This window comes from Chenopodium quinoa, unplaced genomic scaffold, assembly GCF_001683475.1.
Source record: "Chenopodium quinoa cultivar QQ74 unplaced genomic scaffold, ASM168347v1, whole genome shotgun sequence".
Lineage (NCBI taxonomy): Eukaryota > Viridiplantae > Streptophyta > Magnoliopsida > Caryophyllales > Amaranthaceae > Chenopodium > Chenopodium quinoa.
In genome coordinates, this window is record NW_018742244.1 from 3220647 (window position 1) to 3240776 (window position 20130).

Below are 20130 nucleotides of genomic sequence, written 5' to 3' on the forward strand. Positions count from 1 at the left end.
TGCATGATAGACCTCACACTGCTTGGTGATATTCAACAGCTCCGCTGTAAATTGCGGGATTTTCTTAGCCTTCTCCTGTAGCATAACAATTCATACGTAAACTATCAGCAAAAGACAAGAAAGTAACATCATATTCTCGCAGCACTATTCTAAATGTCAAATGTCATTAGGTAATAATTAGTGCAGCACTGCAATCACAAAAAAAAAAAAAAAAAAAAAAAAAAAAAAAAAAAAAAAAAGCTTGATTTCCACTGCACAAGTAAAATAACATTCAAAATCATAATAAGCCAGCCACTGCCAGTAAGCAATGATGCTTTTGCATAGTAATGGAGTTTGATCATAAGCAGCAATGCAGCATGGTCATTCCATTTAGACATGGCAGACAGATGCAGGTTAGGAAAGAAGACCTTGAGTTAAAAGGATCCATATTTCACAAATGCAAAAGCAGGATAAACCAGTGAAACTCAAATAAGCAGAAGCAAATTGGCACTAATGCCTAGCCAGTAAAACTAATCATGGTCTATCAACTCAGCATTGATGCTTCCACATGTTCTACATGTAAAAGATTTCAAAGATTCAGAAGTAGCACAGTCAAGTATTCAACAAGGATATAGAAAAAAGGAAGAATGTACAATTCCGAAGAAAGGATTTTCATTATTGTACTATTTGCAACAGATGTGTTGCTTCTTATATGACTGTGGGTCCATATACACTTACAACGTCCACATTATTAAGTTTCAATAGAAAAAACCAATATAAAAAGATGCTAAACCAAAGTAACTTCAGCAAATTGCTAAAGATGTTTATAAAACTACTTTACAGCAATAAATTTCATTCCTGCAGCGTGCTATGCATCCAAGCCCTTCATTTGACAGAGCGGGCATGTATTTTTGATGATGAGCCACTGTTTGATACACCTTGTATGGAACTCATGACCACAATTCAACTCTCCAATTTCTTCTCCTTGAGCATACTCTTCCTGCCATGATAACGTTTCAAGTCAGTAAATAAAAAAGGAAAGGAAAAGAGGGTAGGTTGACCTCATGTCATGGTAACGTTTCAAGTCAGTATAACAAACTGAGTAAAGGCAAGAGAAGGTTAACTTCATGCACTGCAACATTTCAAGTCAGTACAACAAACCGAGTAAAGGAAAGAGAAGATTAACTTCATGCACTGCAACATTTTGTTATGAACTGGGTCAACGGGGTCAACACCGCAAGTCAACCACCAATGTTGGTGTATACGAGGCGCACAAAGAGAGGGGAATAAGGGTCCAAGGAGTTGGGGCAGCCAAGGTCAGAGGAGGCAGGAAACAAGGAGCAACAGGACAAAGGCCATTAAAGGGAAGTTAAGGAAAGAAAGCAGCTCCCTTTAATCATGGTCATTGTGGGTATCTATTTTAGTTAATTAATGTCACAAGTATTATCTAAGTCTTGAGTATAAGTATTGTAGTTTAGGAGCAGTAGTAATTATCCAGAAAATTGAGTGAAGTACCTTGTGAGATTTGTGGCCTAAAGTCACTGAGAGACTCATAGCCTAAAGTTATGCCTATCCTTGTTAGCTTGTAATTCAGTTGCTCATTAATCAAAATACTCAAGCTTACCCCTTAATTGTGTTAAATTAATATTAATTGTGTCGCAAGAATCTTGTACATAACATCTTGGTATCAGAGCACCGATCAAGGAGGCCAGAACACCCCAACGCCTGACCGCTGTGGAGGAAGCCCTCACCGGGCTGAAAATTCAGTAGGCAGCATCGAAGAAAAACTCCAGCCGCAAGGAGATTCCCTCACCAGAGTAGTGGCGGCGGCGGTGAAAGCTGCCTTGGAGGAGGAACGAAAGAAAATGGAGGACGACCGGAAATAGATGGAGGATGCCCTGGCGGCTGCCACCACTCGGCTGGAGGGCCATATAGACCGTTTCCGTGTCGATGTCGACACTCAAGGGGTTATTGATCGTGCGAAGATCACGAAGTTGCAGGTTGACTTGAAGGCGGCGAAACACAGCCAGCCACAACAGCCAGTACGTCCGGTGGTTCACCTCAACGGCGAGAACAGCCTACAGCTAGAAGAGGACCGGATTCAGACGCCTGTAGGAGGAAGGCCAGAGGACGAGCAAGAGTGGCCACCCCCTGACTCGGGAGGGTGGCACAGCGGCTAGAGGGACGGCGGAGACCGCGGCAGGGGTGGCGGGGGTCATTGGAAACATAGAAGGGTTGTGTTTTAAGTGTGACGAAAGGTGGGGTGTGGGCCATAGGTGTAAGCGGAAGGAGCTTAGCATCTTAATCGTGAGTGAAGGGGTGGATGAGGAAGAAATCAAGAATGAAGATGAGTTTGTGATGTGTGAACAACCTCTGATGGAGGTGTCTCTATGTTCGATAGTGGGATTGTCTAATCCTAAAACGATGAAATTGAAGGGTGTGGTGCAAGGAAGAGAGGTGATCGTCATTGGTGGACCCGGGGGCCACTCACAATTTTATTTCCACAAAAGTGGTGCAGGATGCGGCGATTAGGGTGGAAGAAGGTGGGGGATTTTCGATTGCCTTGGGAAATGGGGACACGGTTCGTGGTGACGCAGTATGTAAGGGTGTGAACGTGGAATTGAATGGGGGGTCACCGTGGTAGAGGACTTTCTACCCTTAGCACTAGGCAATGCGGAGGTGATCTTAGGGCCTTAGGGGTCTAATGGTTAGAAAAACTAGGTTGGTGGTCACTAATTGGAGGACCCACGTGATAAAGTTTGTGATTGGGGGAACACCGGTGATGCTTACTGGCGACCCATCGTTGGAAAAGGCCCAAGTCTCCTTTGAAGGCCATGATGAGAGTTATGGCCAAAGAGAAAAGGGATTTTGATGGAAGTTAACAAGTTAGAAGAGGATGGGCTAGGCCCAACGAAATCAGGCGCACCCGAAGGAGTTATTGGATCAGGTCAAGGGGGTTTTTGAGTTGCCTAGTGGGCTTCCACCACAAAGGGGCCATGAACACTCAATTATTTTAAGGGAGGGTTGTGATCCAATTTCAGTAAGGCCCTATGAAAGGATGATCCAAGAAATGCTTGAGGCAGGAATCATCCCGTCAAGCAGCCCATTCTCAAGCCCGATGTTGTTGGTCAAGAAGAAAGACGGGTCGTGGAGGTTTTGCGTGGATTATCGGGCTTTGAACAAGGAAATCATCCCCGACAAATACCCGATCCCCGTAATTGATGAGCTACCAGATGAATAACATGGGTCGAAAATCTTCTCCAAGCTAGACTTGAAATCGGGGTTCCATCAAATACGAGTGAGACCGGAGGACACACACAACACGACGTTCCGGACTCATGAGGGACATTATGAATTCCTAGTAATGCCCTTTGGGCTTACTAATGCCTCGGCAAACGTTCCAATCATTGATGAATGATGTGTTTCGACCGTTTTTTAGGAAACTCGTGTTGGTTTTCTTTGACGATATCCTCATCTATAGTAGAGGGTCGAGGAGCACCGGGAACATCTCAAGTTGGTGTTGCAAAAATTAGAGGAGCATAGCCTCTATGCTAATTGGAAGAAATGCGAATTTAGGAAGGAGGAGGTGGCTTACTTAGGCCACGTGATTTCTGAAAGAGGTGTTCCCATAGACCAAGAGAAAATCAAAGCGGTTCTCGAGTGGGAGGTGCCAAGGAATCTCAAGGAGCTCCGTGGATTCTGGGGCTTACGGGATATTACCGCAAGTTTGTGCATCACTATGCTCGAATTGCGGAACCTTTGACTTCGCAATTAAAGAAGGATCCGTATGGTTGGCCGGAAGCGGTCACTCAAGCCTTCAATAGACTCAAGGCAACCATGACTACCACACCCATTTTGGCGATGCCCGACTTTAGGGAGAAGTTTATTGTGGAGACGGACGCCTCGGGTTTTGGCCTAGGTGCGGTCATGATGCAGAAAGGGCGACCAATCGCCTATTACAGCAAGGTGTTGGGAGTTCGTGCTCAAGGGAGGTCCATTTATGAAAAGGAGCTTATGGCCATAGCTCTTGCGGTGACTAAGTGGCGACATTACTTGTTGGGTAGGACGTTCGTGATTCAAACGGACCAACAAAGTTTGAAGTTTTTGATACACCAACGCGAAGTAGAGAGCGAATATCAAAGATGGATTCGAAAATTAGTGGGATTCGACTTCGAAATACAATACAAACCAGAAGCCGCGAACCGAGTCGCTGATGCTCTGTCTCGCAAAGGGAAACCAGGTAGTGAAGAAGGTGATTTTTGTAAGGCTGAAATAAAAGCCATGGTCCACTCACAATTCGTGGACTGGGCCGAATTGGAGAAAGAACTTGAAGTTGATAAATGGTTGCCAGCATCATTAAGGGCCTTAAGGAGGGAAAAGGCGGGCCCAAGGGTTTTCATATTGAAGGGGATCGAGCCTTTAACTCTAAATTTATCCCCCTCTTCTTGAGCGAGTATCACATTACACCGGTGGGAGGCCACGACGGGGAGATCAAAACCTACCTCCGTATATCCACTAATTGGTTCTAGGCCGGGATGCGGAAGGTCGTCGACAAGTTTGTCAGAGAGTGAAGTCTGCCAACGAAGCAAGTCCACCACCAAAAGTCCACTTGGATTGCTTCAACTGCCGATTCCCAATGCAATTTGGGAAGACATCTCTATGGATTTTGTGGAGGGGTTGATGTTGTCGCGTGGGGTTGACACCGTACCGGTGGTTACTGATCGGTTGTCGAAATATGGCCACTTTATTGGGCTAAAGCACCCTTTTAATGCCCTTAAGGTGGTCGATTATCTCGTGAAGGAGATTGTTGAACTTCATGGTTTTCCCTCATCAATTGTCTCCGACCAAGACCGTGTTTTCATGAGTACTTTTTGGAAGGAACTCTTCCGATTGCAGGGCACACAGCTCAAAAGAAGCACGGCCTACCACCGCCAAACCGACGGTCAAACGGAGATCGTCAACAAGTGTTAGGAGTCGTACTTTCGGTGTTTCATTGCAAAACAACCACGAACGTGGGCTAAGTGGCTGCCGTGGGCGGAGTACTCTTATAATACATACCCTCAGACGTCGACTAAAATGGCTCCATTCAAAATTGTTTATGGGAGAGACCCTCCGAAATTATGGCGATTAGGGGCTAATGAGACGGTGGTCAGCAGCTTAGAGGAGGCATCGAAGGAAAGAGATGGAATTTTGCACGAGCTACGTATGAACCTCAATCGGGCACAACAGGTCATGAAGAGTAACGCCGATAAGAGCCGAAGGGAGGGGCTGTTTGAGGTGGGCGAAAAGGTGTCCCTAAAATTACGTCCATACCGTCAGAAATCCCTCGCAAGGAGGCCTTTTGAGAAGCTTGCGGCAAGGTTTTATGGTCCTTTCGAAGTATTGGAAAAAATTGGGCGAGTGGCGTACAAACTCCGTTTGCCTGACAAATTGCAAAATTCACCCTGTTTTTCATGTATCCCAACTTAAACGCACCATGGGGAGCCTCACCTGCCAACCCCTCATTCCTCAACAATTGTCGCCGGACTTGGAGATGATAGTAGAGCCGGAAGAACTCATGGAAGTGCGCTGGGGGAAGCAACAAACCACTCCGGGTCTCGAGGTGTTAATTAAATGGAAAGACCTGCCCGAGTTCGAAGCCACATGGGAAGAGTATGACGCCATTAAGCAGCGGTTTCCGTCATTCCACCTTGAGGACAAGGTGAAACTCAAAGGGGGGAGTGAAGTTATGAACTAGGTCAACGGGGTCAACACCGCAAGTCAACCACCAATGTTGGTGTATACGAGGCACACAAAGAGAGGGCAACAAGGGTCCAAGGAGTTGGGGCAGCCAAGGCATGAAACAAGGAGCAACAAGACAAAGGCCATTAAAGGGAAGTTAAGGAAAGAAAGCAGCTTCCTTTAATCATGGTCATTGTGGGTTTCTATTTTAGTGGGTCCAAGGAGTTGGGGCAGCCAAGGTCAGAGGAGGCAGGAAACAAGGAGCAACCGGACAAAGGCCATTAAAGGGAAGTTAAGGAAAGAAAGCAGCTTCCTTTAATCATGGTCATTGTGGGTTTCTATTTTAGTTAATTAATGTCACATGTATTATCTAAGTCTTGAGTATAAGTATTGTAGTTTAAGAGCAGTGGTAATTATCCAGAAAATTGAGTGAAGTTCCTTGTGAGATTTGTGGCCTAAAGTCACTGAGAGACTCATAGCCTAAAGGTATGCCTATCCTTGTTAGTTTGTAATTCAGTTGCTCATTAATCAAAATACTCAAGCTTACCCCTTAATTGTGTTAAATTAATATTAATTGTGTCGCAAGAATCTGGTACATAACACATTTCAAGTGAGTATAACAGAGTAAAGGCAAGAAAAGGTTCACTTCATGAGTTCATCCACTGCGACATTTCCAGTCAGTCCAATTCTCTTACTCAAATAAATAATTCACATAGTCATAGATATGATGTGATATAAAAAAAAAATCCTTTATATTAATTCTAAGCTTAAATCTCTTCTATCAGCAACCACGTTCTTTTAAGAGAAACATATTTATTTCTAGTCGCAAACCATAATGATGTTGAAAAAGGTAATAATTTCAGACATCCTAAAATACTATATGCGACTACAAGCTATGTTACTTGGACTCGGGTACCCATGTCCAACATGGGTACGTGTCCAAGCGTCAGACTCGGCTATTTTGCGAAAAAAAAATCCATGAACTAAAAGTGAAGTGTCCGGGTGTCATACCCATGTCCGAGTGTCGAGGGTCCGACACTGGTACGTGAGGTGAAATGAAGAGTCCGATTAACATAGACTACAAGTCTACAAAGTCAGATAGAGGGAGCAACTCTCTTATATGATATGACTAGAAAATCAATACTTACTCTGCATACGCAACATATCTCATCATCTGAAATAGGTTCTTTGACAGCACATTCATAATATCTCCACTTTAGAAGCTCCATAATGGTTTCATCACTTAAACCAGAAGAAACATTCCCAATATGATCTTCTAGAGCTAACAACTCCTGGAACATAACTAGCATTGTGTTAGGAATAAAAGGTGACCCACAAATTGACCTTAGAGGAAAATAAATAGGCAACTATTACCTCATACGACATATTCTCTACGTCAAGTCTCATAACATGGTGCATATCTTGCAGAAACATTCCCACTGGATACCCAATTGCGATGTGATGCACATAGTGCACTGGAAGCATAAGTGCTGCCTGATACAAATGAATTAAAATCGGTGGAACATCAGTACATTTGTATTTCAATATTTATGCAGTACAACTGTATAAGAGTAAGCAAAGTGAGAGGAAGATAAAATCAGAGCCAAAAAAAAAAAGAGAGAAAGAAACTGTATTAGGGAAATTATGTAAAAGGGAGCCTTCTTGACGTAAATTAGCAATAAACTACCCCCTTAGGAAGAAGGAGCTGCCAACAGCATCCTGGAAAGCTCAGCTGAATCAGAATCTCACCCTTTTTATGAGTTCCTCTATTTTTGTTCTTAAAAGATAATTATATTGTTCATATAATATGAAAACTAGTAGGTGCATATTCAGGAAAGGAAGATATAAGAAAACATAAAGCCAAAGAGTTCGCTTTCATTGAAGAAATCAATTATACACGGATAAAGATGGCATGAAATCACCCAGGGAAGGGAGGAGAAGAAATTGAGAAGCGGGGAAGAAATAAGTTAAAATATCATAATATTTTGATATTTTACACTTTATTTAAATTCTCATGACAACCTTTTCCAAATTCCTTAAAAACACACGATGCAGCATCCTAAAGTTTATAGATTTTCATACGTTCCTATGTTTGGTACTAACAAGACTTTACCAAAAGAATAAAGATATGTTGTTAATTATATTGAGTGAAGAAGCTATAAATTCTCCATTGTTATAAAATTTATTATGAAGGGAAAGATTTTACTAGTTAAGCAGAACATCAAATAGAGAATGGAAATAAATCAGATGATACCATATATGATGCTAGGTGACTGAGGAAAATTATAAGAACACGATTTAATTACAGCTATTATTCTAAGATACCTGTGATTGCACCAAGTACATCTGGTGTTCAATCTGTGCACCAACAATATTCTGAAGATGTGGCTACACAAGTAAGAGCAAACATTAAGGCATTAAGCTCCATAGGTCAGCAAAAATAAGTTATTAACCAAGGCAAGACAAATAACATAGGAAAAGCATGAAAAAAAATATGATGATACAAAAGCATAGTAGAAATACAAGGTATTGACCGAAAAATGTAAACACAAAACATGAACAAACAAAGAAATTATTGCTATTTTAAATGATGCAGAACCACTGAAAATATGAAGTAACATAATGAAATACAACGTAATAAATTTGAATTAGGCCAGCTGATCCTGTATGAGTAAAGATTACATAACAAGAAGTGAAGGTAAAGGCAACGACTTAAGTTAGTGTCTGCAAAGGCTGTTAGTTCTAATAGCGAAACATGTTTTAATGAGGGAAGATCCAGCCAGGGACTGTACTCCACCAGGGGGGTCAGTTTTTCTTTTACATAGTTTCATCCGCTCACTCCATTTCTCGGCTGGAGGCCCTTTATGTCCAATTACGAGCGAAAAGTCAGAATAAGCAAGCAAACCGTCTGAGAGCTTTCAATTTCAGAGGGTCAAGCCAGATAGGAAAGAGAAACTAATGTCCACCTGACCATCTCAATCTAGAAATGCTACGAGCAGCTAGCCATAGTAAGTATCCCTGAAAGAAGTTCTCACCTAGAGATATTCTATGGCATTATCAGCAAGTTACCGATAAGAAATTAAGAATCATACTTCAACAATAAATATTCAAGATGTCCGTCCAAAAACATATGTACAAATATGGCAGGTACCAGAATCCTTTTCACAACAGTTCTAAGTGTTCAACCAATTAGATTTCTGTTTAGACAGAATCATCCACGTGACAATCAAACTCAAGTACTGAAGCACCCAACATTGCATGATAGATAAAATTATGAAAGAGAATTAGGAAAACATGCCTATTTGTTCAGGGATGTCACTAAAACAATTTCATAGGAATAAATGTTTTCTAATGCATTGGAATAAAATAGGTGAATCTTTCAGATGAACAATCTTTCTTAACAACACATTCTACTTGTATATCTTTAAGAAGTTGTTGTGTTGACAACTTGACATGTCTAGAATGGTGTACATGATCTCTTAGCAACAAAGGACATACATGACAATGAAACATTGCATCAATGGTAAAAGTTGAGGCTTCGAACAGTTGAAACTAGAACATGGAAAAGCTTCGCAAAGTCTCAACCTAAGAGACCTATAAGAAGAAAGGCAAATATTTGTTAACGGTTGTAACGACCCATGTGCCTCCTACAGATGATAAATATTACTATAGTGTCAGTAAAAGCTCCCTAAAGTATCAACCTAAAATATACACAGGAAGTATAGGATTTAAAGGAGAGAATAAGGTAACATAAAGCTTGGATAAGTCTCATAAAAAAATAAATAAACAACTATTGAGAAGAGAAATAAAGAAATTAGTGGGTGTTTGCACATCAGCTTGCTATCACAAAAACAATATCAAAGAGATGATAAACAGGTGATAATTAGAGTTTGCTTGTAAATTTATTCCAAGGTGTTGCTATTTCCAAAACACCAAGATGCCATTACAATATCACTCTGTCATTCAACATGAGCAATTGTAGAAAGGTGGTCAACTTGAAAGTAGATATTGCACAATGAATGTATAAATCCTTTCAAGATCCTAATCAAAGAAGAATCTTTTAGTTTTTTTTACAAAAATACTAATTAAAAAAAAACTATCAATGACGCTATTCAAATGATATGCTATCATTGAGTTTTTAAGATGTGTTCTCTTAAAGTACACTCTCTTTTGAAATTTATAGCTCAAAAGAACCGTGTGTCGATGGTCTATTAGGGATATTCGTTCCAAGTCTGATATGATCAAACATGTAAATTACATGTTTATCCATCATTCTACTTCCGACTATGGAGTGTTCTTGGGTAACAATCTAGTCTCTTCATTTTCCAAACGTAAGTAACTCTATTGATCTAGACTTGTTGTATGTGTAATATACCGTTTAAGCTTCAATGGCCTCTTATTGGAGCTAATATGGCATTTTGTGACAATGACTAAATCTCAAAAGCAATTTGATGCCTACGAAGGCACAAATCGCGTTCAAATGGATTTCCACTTAGCACGAGAACAAGTTACTTTAGGGTTTGTTTGTGTTCAGCATATTCCTTCCTCTTTAAGCAAACATCTTCAATTTCTTCACGAAAGGTCTTCCCTATCAACTAATACATATCTGATTATCGGGTGCCCGTTCTCCAACCGCATTTATAGGGTCAGGAGATTGATAGAATATCTTACAATATTCTTGTACACAATCCCTTAAAATCACCCTTTATAACAAGGGATACACATTAAAAGAGTATACGACATCTTAATTGGAGGAGAATTTACCAATTTTAACACATCATATCACAAGTGTTAAGACAATTTAGCCCATCATTGTGATTTGTGACAATGTGTAATCCTCAATAGCAATTAGGTGCCCACGAGTCACATTCAAATGGATTTCTACTTTAGCCTAGAACAAGTTGCTTTAGGGGTTGCTCGTGTCTAGCATATTCCTTCCTCTTACGCTATGCAAAATCTTCAAATTCTACAAGTAGAATCTACCTCATCAGCTTTTGATCTACCGATCCAATCGGGCTATCGTTCTCCTATTACTTAGGTTGCAAGGTGCAAGAAAGTTATAAAATAGCTAAGTACTGCTTGGTATAAATAGGGGAACTAAAATTTATGTGAATTTGGATAGGGGGTTAGTTTGGTTGGCCACAAAAAGTGAAAATGTAGAAAACGCAAATTCATGGGAATTTCCTATGTGCACAAAACATAGGAATTACATTACCGACCCCCCTTTGCAAAACATAACTCAATTCCCATGATTTGCAAAATGTTTTCATAACAACAACAAACTTTAGCCAATTCCAAAGAGCATTAATGTGGAATTTTAATTCCAAAAAATACAAATGTCTATGAAAATTCACGCTATGTTTGCATATAGTGAATGGAAAGGGAGGCGAAGGAATAGAGGGTATATAGAAAGGGAGATGGGGAGGGAGAGTGACCTTCCATTTTCCTTCCAAAGCTCTCCAAATCTTTCCTTTTCCTTTCCCTATCACTTGGTTTGGATAGCAAAGAAGGAAACAAAGGAAAGGGAGGGGAAAGGTAAGCTCCATTTTTCCTCCAAATTTGGAGGAATAATGCGTATTACAGAGAGAGAGAGAGAAAATATATCTCTCCCTCTCCTTCTCCTTCCTCCTTAAATTTTTTACCCAAACAAGAGAAATTATCCTCCTCCCTTTCTCTTCTTTTCCTTCCATTTCCTTATATCTAAACAAAGTGTTAATTCTTATATCAACCTAACAATATCTTAGAATACTTGTGTAGACAATCTCTTATAATCACCTTTTTCCTACCGTTATGGACATACATTAAAAGAATATACGACATCCAAACTTAAGGGGGATTTACCAATTCTAACACACCATATCATAAGCATTAGACGATTTAGACCATTGCAATATCTAGTGACAATGTATAAATCTTAATTGCAATCCGATTCCCGCCAATCACTTTCATATGGATATCCACTTTTGGCAAGAACAAGTTACCATAGGTGATGTTCGTGTCTTGCATGTTTCTTCAGTCTTCCGCTATCATCTTCAGATACAAAGAATCTTCTTCATGAGCTACTAGTCAGTAGTTCCTACCGCTTTGATTGTAGGGTGCAAGACGAGGTGATAGGAAATCTTAAATATACTTGGAAACAATGTCTTACAATTGATTAGATACCCCTTTTCTACCATAATGGGAATACTTACAAAGGATACACAACATCCTAACTCAAGGGGAATATACCAACTCTAAGACGTAATATCATAAACATTAAGACGATTTAGACACTTAAGCATAAAAAAATAAAAAATAAATAATAATAAACCCTACAGGCGAAGCATAAAATATTGGCCTTTGCCATTATTTATGCAAAAAAGAGGTAATGATTAGTGTCCAAACCAAAACCAAAACCAAACAAACAGCCACAAGACTCATGGTTGATCAGAAAATCATCTACACAGTCCTTGAGTTGTAGACTTGGTCTGTCAAACTATATCCATGTGTGTTGATGTTTTAAGAACTAAATAATTTCTCTTCAAGTATTCACCAACCTATAGTTCTGTACAGTATGTCTGTACCCATAGCAAACTAAAACTGGAAAAAGCTAAATTTTATTACCAACAAAACCTATCATACATGAATGGAAAAGTCAATAAACATGGTTATGCTACCCAAACCTAAAGCACATAGATAAATGGAAGAATTGTAAATGTGTAACAGATGGATTACTAGAAAGCACCGACATGTAATATCAAGCTTGCAGTCTAAATCTTGCATATCCTTATTGACGTTTCCTAAAGCATAAAAGTTTCCTTCTAGTTTGCCTTACTTAATTACTTTGCTTCCAAATTTATTTGCAATCATTTGATGCACTCCACTTCCCCTTAAGTAATCTACCACTACAAATAATATCCTTAGTCTTAAAGCTTGGACTTAGCTAATAGACTTGCTTCCAGTAATGATTCCATCATTAACATTATAAGTCAAATTATGGAAACAGTAACTTGTAATCCAAATGAGAAGGAATGAAGGATAATTATAACAATAAATGCAAATTAATGCACAGCCATAAATTTAAAACATATTGGATATGAGGAGCTAATGTCAAATCAAATAAATCCACAGAATGCATCAATTAATTTCTACTTAATTCAGATCAACTAGTATCAGTTCATAATAGGTCTCATAGATTCCTTATAATAATTGTGCAAACTGACTCTGCAACAACATAACAAGCATAGCAATATAGCTTGAGAAATTCTCTGCCTTCATCTAAAAACATGTGATGCACCTTTGGACAGGAAAAGTTTAAAAAAAAAAAAAAAAAATTAAATGGCTTTCCTCTGAAATGAGGAAGTAATGTAATAAAAAGAAAAATGGACGATAATAACTGAAAATAGCTCAGCAAATTAAAAAACAAAGATTCTGCCTGCCACAATGTTAGGTGAAGTAGGCAATCTAAAATATAGGATACATAAATAAAATAAGTGGCTTGAGTAAATCTAGAAAAGGGAATACTCTAGTTCACAAACCTCGGACATTGGCCTGTGATGTCTTTCTACTTCAGCCTCCGTAGACTGAGAAGCATGGTGCACTCCAAGACTTAGATGATGACCAGATTGGGTGACTGATGGACCCGAAAAATAAGAATTCTGGCCGACAATGTCATGTCCATGATGCCCATAGGTAGCAGGATTTGGACTAGGAGTGAAAACAAAATTCCCAACACCTGATCCTGGACCAATCCCAGGAGAAACAAACCCTGGCAGGAAATCTAATGCTGTTTGCTGCCTTCCAGCTGGATTAGTGGTTAGAGGAGCCCAGGGAAGGGAGGGCCACTGATGGTAATATAAATTATGCTCCATTTGATGAATATAATCACCACCAAGAGTATCATAGCTTCCAACGGCTAGGCTGTGATGATGCAGATGATGTGAGTGGCCTTGTAGGTCAGGCAAAAGTCCACTCTCAATTATATTGCCAGCCCTTAAACTGGAGTCGATAGTAAAAGCCGACTGAGACAGATTTCCAGAAAAGCTAGGAGCAAGCACCATCCTGGGCATGTCTGGTGAGGTGTAAGGCCTGGAACTTACAGAAATATCATTGAGCCACTGCCACATAGGCAATGGTGATTGTGAGGGATATAGAACTAAAGGAAAAAGAGGATTCCCATATGCAAGGAGTGGATTATACAGTGTGGAGATCTGAAAGGTATTGATGGCTAGCCCTTGGTTGAAATTTTCATGAGGCATTACAGGAAGGATACTGGCGATTGGACGAGGATGGGAGTTATAGCTTGAGTGAAGACCAGCGCCTGTTCCCAAGACAGGATGTTCTTGAACATTCATCTGATTAATATTCCAAGATGACATCAATGATGTATGGGAGGAAGAATCATTCAAATGAACTGAAAGATTATTCGACAAGTTGTTTTCTGCTTGAGGAGGACCACTAGAGCTTCCCACTTCAAATGTCTGTCTTGAACCACCTGGTACTTCCCTTGTCTCGTCAGCTATATTTTGAATGCTGACTTTAGGATCTGAGCTAATATCCTCTTGCTTCCCCAAAGAGCTGGGAGCTCCTACAGAATAATCAACATTAGAGGAGGAGCCCATTGACAATCTTGGCTCAGCAACATTACCGACAGCTACATTACCGACAGCTGCACCTCCTGCATTAAAAGACCCTGGTCAGTATTATGTCAGAGATCATTCCCAGTTGAACCAGGGACTTTGTTGAAATTACTATCAACTAAGCTTGGGACAATGCCAACATGGTTTGGTTCCTTCAGCAATGAAGGGGTGACCCGTGATTATGTTGTGTCATGCATGGGCTAGACTGATCAGAATTACTGCTTATGCTTAAGCATACATCCTGATCAGCTACATATATATACTACATATGTAAAACACATTAGAATCAATTATTGAAAACCAAATTAATGAGGATTCATCATACAACTTCAGAAAGACAAGAAGCACACCATTGTTAAGAGAAAGAGAATTGAGATTGATCTCAATGCTCTCAGTACTGGATTCAGCATCACTACTTTGACCTCTGATTAGGGACATTGTGCTTCTCAAATCAAAGATGTATCAACAACTTCCAACTAGAAAATTTGATTTATATTCCAAACCCCACCCGCACAACTTACCTGCATAGAATTAAAACATTAGTAAAGAAAAAATTAGTTGATGGTAAAAAAATAAAGACATAATAATACAGCTTGTAAACTAAATACAGAACCAAATAAAACATTTCAATAATACAGCTCGTAAACTTGATACAGAACCAAATAAAACATTTCAAATGATTTTTCATGTAATAAAGTGGAAGTTCACTTTGCAGGCATGTAATCTGTGCAAATACTTTAGTTTTTGTTTACAGCATAAGAAACTCAGCAAAACTCAGCCGAGTTAGCGTAACATTCCAAGCCCTATTCTGTGGCAAAAGTGACTTGATCTTGTCTTGGGAACACATTGATACAGACACCTTATGAACTTGAGACTTATATGCTATGTTAGACTAACAAAATGCAACCTATGCTATAATAAATATTTGTCAGAATATACAAAGTTCCACCAGGCAGTGTACATTGTACAGTACATACTCTTACCCCTGCTGTAGGATTTTAGGGTCTTAAAAAGTATTTTGGAAAGTGGCCCCCTTTACAGATGAAACTCTAAAATAAACAAAACAATCGGACTAGTAGGGATCAAAACACTAAAGATTACCTTATAACTTTAAAAGGCTAATAAGATACTTCACCTTTATTGATTTGAACTTGTATGTGGTCAAACTCTCATATCCTAACTTTCAAAACCTGTTTATAGGCCCAATGAACATAATTACGATAAATAACATAAAAATTTAACCCAAAAATTTCAGGTTGTTTGATAAATTCAGATTAGGAGCTACAATTAACAAGAGTTCTTTTTTAAGAAAATCTAGAATGCCACGTGTCTCTCTTTGAACACCTTTTTTTTTCTTTTCTTTGTTTGGGGGTGGGGGCAGGGGAAGGGGGGCCTTTCTTATGCTTCCTCTCTTTAACTCAATCTTTATTTTCTTCCAATTTCATGCCCATTTAATAACAAATTTTCCTTTCTATTACATTTGTTATTTTACTCTAATATCATGCCTCTTCTTCGCCTCAAATAAATTTCATGTCCTCATTGATTGAAACAGAAAAGATTTCCAAAATTCTAATATTAATACAATTTAAAATTTCAATACAAAATGCAACATATAGTCTTTTAGTCATATGATGAAATATAAAGTAAAAGTCATTTTTATAACCAAAACAAAAATTGTGGACATTGTCATTAAAACTAGGTTTATATTAAAAACCCATTATTTAAAGTCGCGTTTTTGAAAGGGTCATCAGCCCTAGTATTCCAGTCGTATACGAAAACTACATCCCTCCCTCCCGACAACACACAACACAACCTCAAAATTCGAGATTAAACATAAATACAACTAATGCTCCACCAGCACATGCAAGATTAAATAACTACATTTGGAGAAATTATATTAACACAACTATATACATTGTATTAAATGAATAAAACTATTTTAAAAAAGGAAAAATTGTTCGCAATAATCCGACCTTTTGTCCGTCCGCTGAAAATAATCCCACCTTTACCCCCCGATCTTTTTTATTGGTCCCAACCAGTTACTTAACTTGCTTTAGCAAGTTACTTGACACGTGTCGACACCCGATTAGTCCAAATAATAAAATTAAAAAAAATTAAAAAAAACAATTAATTAATATTAAAACCACCTCCCCTGCCACCATTTTCAGCGCACCGACCTTCCCAACCACCATTCCCGGCGCGCCGACCTTCCTAGCCACCAATCCCAGCTTTCCCGACATCCCCTGCCCCCTCTATCACCCTATTCCGGCCACACAACCAACCCCGAACCACCAGCCCTTCTCTCCCCCACGAAAACACAGAACAACCTTCCTCCACCCTCAAAAACCATTTTCTGTCTCGATTCCGGCCCCTTACCTGTCCCCCGACCTGAGCCCCTCTTTTCGTGTGCCGAAACTTGGAATCAGGGTTTGTGGGGTTTCGAATGGGCATGGGGTTGATGGGTTTCGAAGGAGTTTTGGGGTTGGTTAGGCTAGGGTTCCGGTCGGAGTCAGTTGGGAGTGGCGTTTCGGTTTGGTGGGTTGCGTTCAGGTGGGGATGGTGGTGGGTTACGGTCAGGTGGGGAGGTCGGGATGGTGGTGGTTAAAGTGATGTGGCTTAGGGGGCTGGGCCTGGGGCTGATAAAGGGGTGGCTGGCTGACTTTTTTTTCATTTTTTTATTAAAATTTTTGGTCAAATTGTATAGTGACACGTGTATTTCAAACCCAAAAAAAAAAATTTACCTTAGGACCATTGGAAGCGGACTAGGGGTAAAGGTGGGATTATTAAAAAATAATCCAAAGGTGGGATTATTTTCAGCGGACGGCCAAAAGGTCGAATTATTGCGGGCAATTTTTCCATTAAAAAAAACAGCATATCAAATGTAATAATAATAACAGTCAATTCCAATGAAACAATCAATTTAATCAACACCCAGTACACCACCAAACCAAAAACCACATTCATGAAACAATCCCAGAATTCAAATCGGAGAAACAAATACATAAGCTAACCGCAAATCAATCAAAATTGAAACATCAAATTATCAAAAGGAACCAAATTTAACAAATAAAACCAAGATAAAGGATTGAAAAAGTGATATAATCAAAATATTTAGAGAAAAAGAAGTATACCGAAAAATAATTAAGTCGATGAGTAAATTTCACCGAGAAAATGGGTTGAATTTGATAGAAATGAGTTTTGAAGAAAGATGGGTTGTCTTCTTGAGTAAAAACGGTAGAAGACAATCCAGTGTGTTGAAAATAAGAGAGAGAAAGTCAGAAAGAGTGAGAGAAAAGGAGGAAAGCTGAAGAGCGAGAATAAGTGAATTGAACAAATAATGCTCTTTGACTATATTATTTTTATTTTATTTTATTTTTTATTTTTGTTAGAAATGAACCATTGGATCAATAATTAGAAATGGTATTAAATGTGAGGTATGAAAATTAATGTGAATATGAATTGTTACTATATACTTTGATTTCTTTCCATAGATGAAGTAGCATTAATTGGAAAGTATCCGGATTGATTTTCATATTTATTGCCTTTTGTAGTTTTGTTAAAGGAGTTTTTTATCATGTCATAACTAGTGTGTGACGCGGGCTTTGCCCAGATTGATACTTTGAATAATTTTATTTTTATATTAGAAGGTTTAAAAGACTTATTAATTTATTTAACATGGGTAAATTAGAATATATTGACATTAATAATTTATTTTGGATTTCTTTGGTTTTTATTCTGTATTCTAATACATTTATGTATTTATATATAAATTTTGATTAATAAAACATGAATTAATTCTAGCTAAGATGGTAATGCATTTGGTTTCCATTCAATGAGTTTGGGGGTTCAAATCTCTTTGTATGCATTTTTAATTAAGATCATTAGATGAGATGATGTGGCAAGATGCTAAAGGCCGTTGAATGATGATGTGACGCTATACAGGTGTAAGAAAAAAAACACGTGGCACATACACAATTTTATAAACATTTTAATATATAGTATAGATTTATTATGTTGTGAAATTTTTCTTCAAATGTGGACTTTGGTTCCCACATGGGGAATGAGATTGGACAAAAAAAGCCCTTATATAATGAAAGGAGAGTTAGTGGGTGTTGGTCTTCACAATGCTACTAAATACAGTTACGTTGCAGCTAAAATAACATCCATTTTAGGGAAGTGTTGCAACTAATTCTAAACAGAGGAAGTACTTTTTGGTTTCCAAATAACTGCCTATCTTTAAAAATAAAGTCAAATTAGACCTAGTGTTTGGTTCATGGCATTACATGTCATACAATTAATTTAACGTTTATGTGAATTAAATAGATCACCTCGAGGAATTTTACTTGTTTAGCCTTGGCTTATGTATTTTTCTATTCACCACTACATTTTTCAATCTAATAGGTTACCCCTAGTACCCTACAATATTTACACTTTTACACATTATCTTACCACAACTCCGTAGTTTTTTATTATTATTATTAAACTCACAAATCTTTAGTCCCTTATACTCAACCTCTTTCACTTGAAGAAAGAAAACGCAGGTAAAAGTTGGGATTATTGTAGTTGAGATTATTTAAAGAAAATTGGACGAAGTTGGGATTATTAAAATGACTTTTTCCAAAAAAATATTTAACTATGTAAGCTAAAAAATTTATTAAAGACACCAATTCAAAAATCAATCAGTGGTCTCAAATAACGAATAACTAGTATATAAGTAAAATTTCTTTTAATCAGTAAAAATATGTTAATTTTGATCAGTAGTACATAATTTTAATCAAAAAGTAAAATCTTGTGAGATAGACATGACCGTATAGAAATCTCTTTTGGAAATCTTACAAGGTTGGTGTCATGTTGTAACCAGACTATCAATCATTTAACTCTTGTAGCTTGGTGTCATGTTGGTAAAGCCAACAAAAACAAGGAATATAAGGCAGTCTTGGGACATATTAAGCATGTACGGTAGCTATTAGCAAGCAAGCTAAGTGATTCTACCTTTAAGGTAAGTATAACATCCACAAACATGTTCTATTTTGTGTATGATGGTCTTTTATAAAATACAAACCTTCTCAAAAGTAATTCTATACACAGTACAAAGTTCTAGCATGCAAGGAGATGACCATATATGACCAATAAAGTAGTATTGTAAACATTAATATTCATTAATGCAGCCTGCAAGAGATCTTGTAGTCATATAAGTTCAATTTAAAAGTGGCCAGAGTGAACCAGTCTAGGTGGGCCTAAAGCCCTCGACTAGTTCACAACAAAGCCCAGCTATGGACATGTGACCTAGGATTGGGTAGTAAGGAAATTGGGTTGGAGTATTGGACACTTGGACGAGGTAACATGCCTTTTCCAGGCATGTTCAGAGCTTCAGGCAGACCTTATGTTTTTGTCAAAATTGAAAATTCCACCAGAAAAGGCTAGGCCAAACCGGGTGGGCTTAAGTGGGCCAGTTAATGCTAGGCTGATTTTATGGTTGGGCCCATGACCCACCAGCCTTACTGGGCCCAAGTTGGGCCAGCACTAGCAACAAACTAAGTCAGGTGATCTCAGAACAACAGAGCCATCTGGTCACCTCCAGGCTCCAGCTATATTATAATGCTAAGACAACTCAAAAACAAAGTTCAGCAAAAAAGGCATAAAATTTGAGGATAAAGAAAAACTCTGCACCTTGTTTGGGAAGAAATAGAATGAAAGTATGAAGCTCCGGGATACTTGTTCTCTGAGGGCACCTTTAGCAAGCAATGATGGCCGGATACTAAAGGCTAGCTGAACCTTTAGCTGCAGGATGCAAGGAATGATTAGATCAGCA

General features: G+C 38.6%; 1 protein-coding gene across 1 annotated transcript; it reads right to left on the reverse strand.

Annotated features, from left to right (window-relative positions):
* Window positions 1-633: 633 nt before the first annotated feature.
* On the reverse strand, window positions 634-20082 carry LOC110682167. The gene is made up of 7 exons (XM_021858431.1): window positions 19989-20082; window positions 14669-14742; window positions 13218-14356; window positions 8026-8088; window positions 7075-7194; window positions 6849-6992; window positions 634-979 (listed from the first exon to the last, which is right to left on the reverse strand). Exons 3-7 carry the CDS (start codon window positions 14298-14300, stop codon window positions 848-850), a joined length of 1542 nt encoding a protein of 513 aa, XP_021714123.1. The 5' UTR covers window positions 14301-14356; window positions 14669-14742; window positions 19989-20082; the 3' UTR covers window positions 634-847.
* Between the last annotated feature and the right edge of the window lie 48 nt (window positions 20083-20130).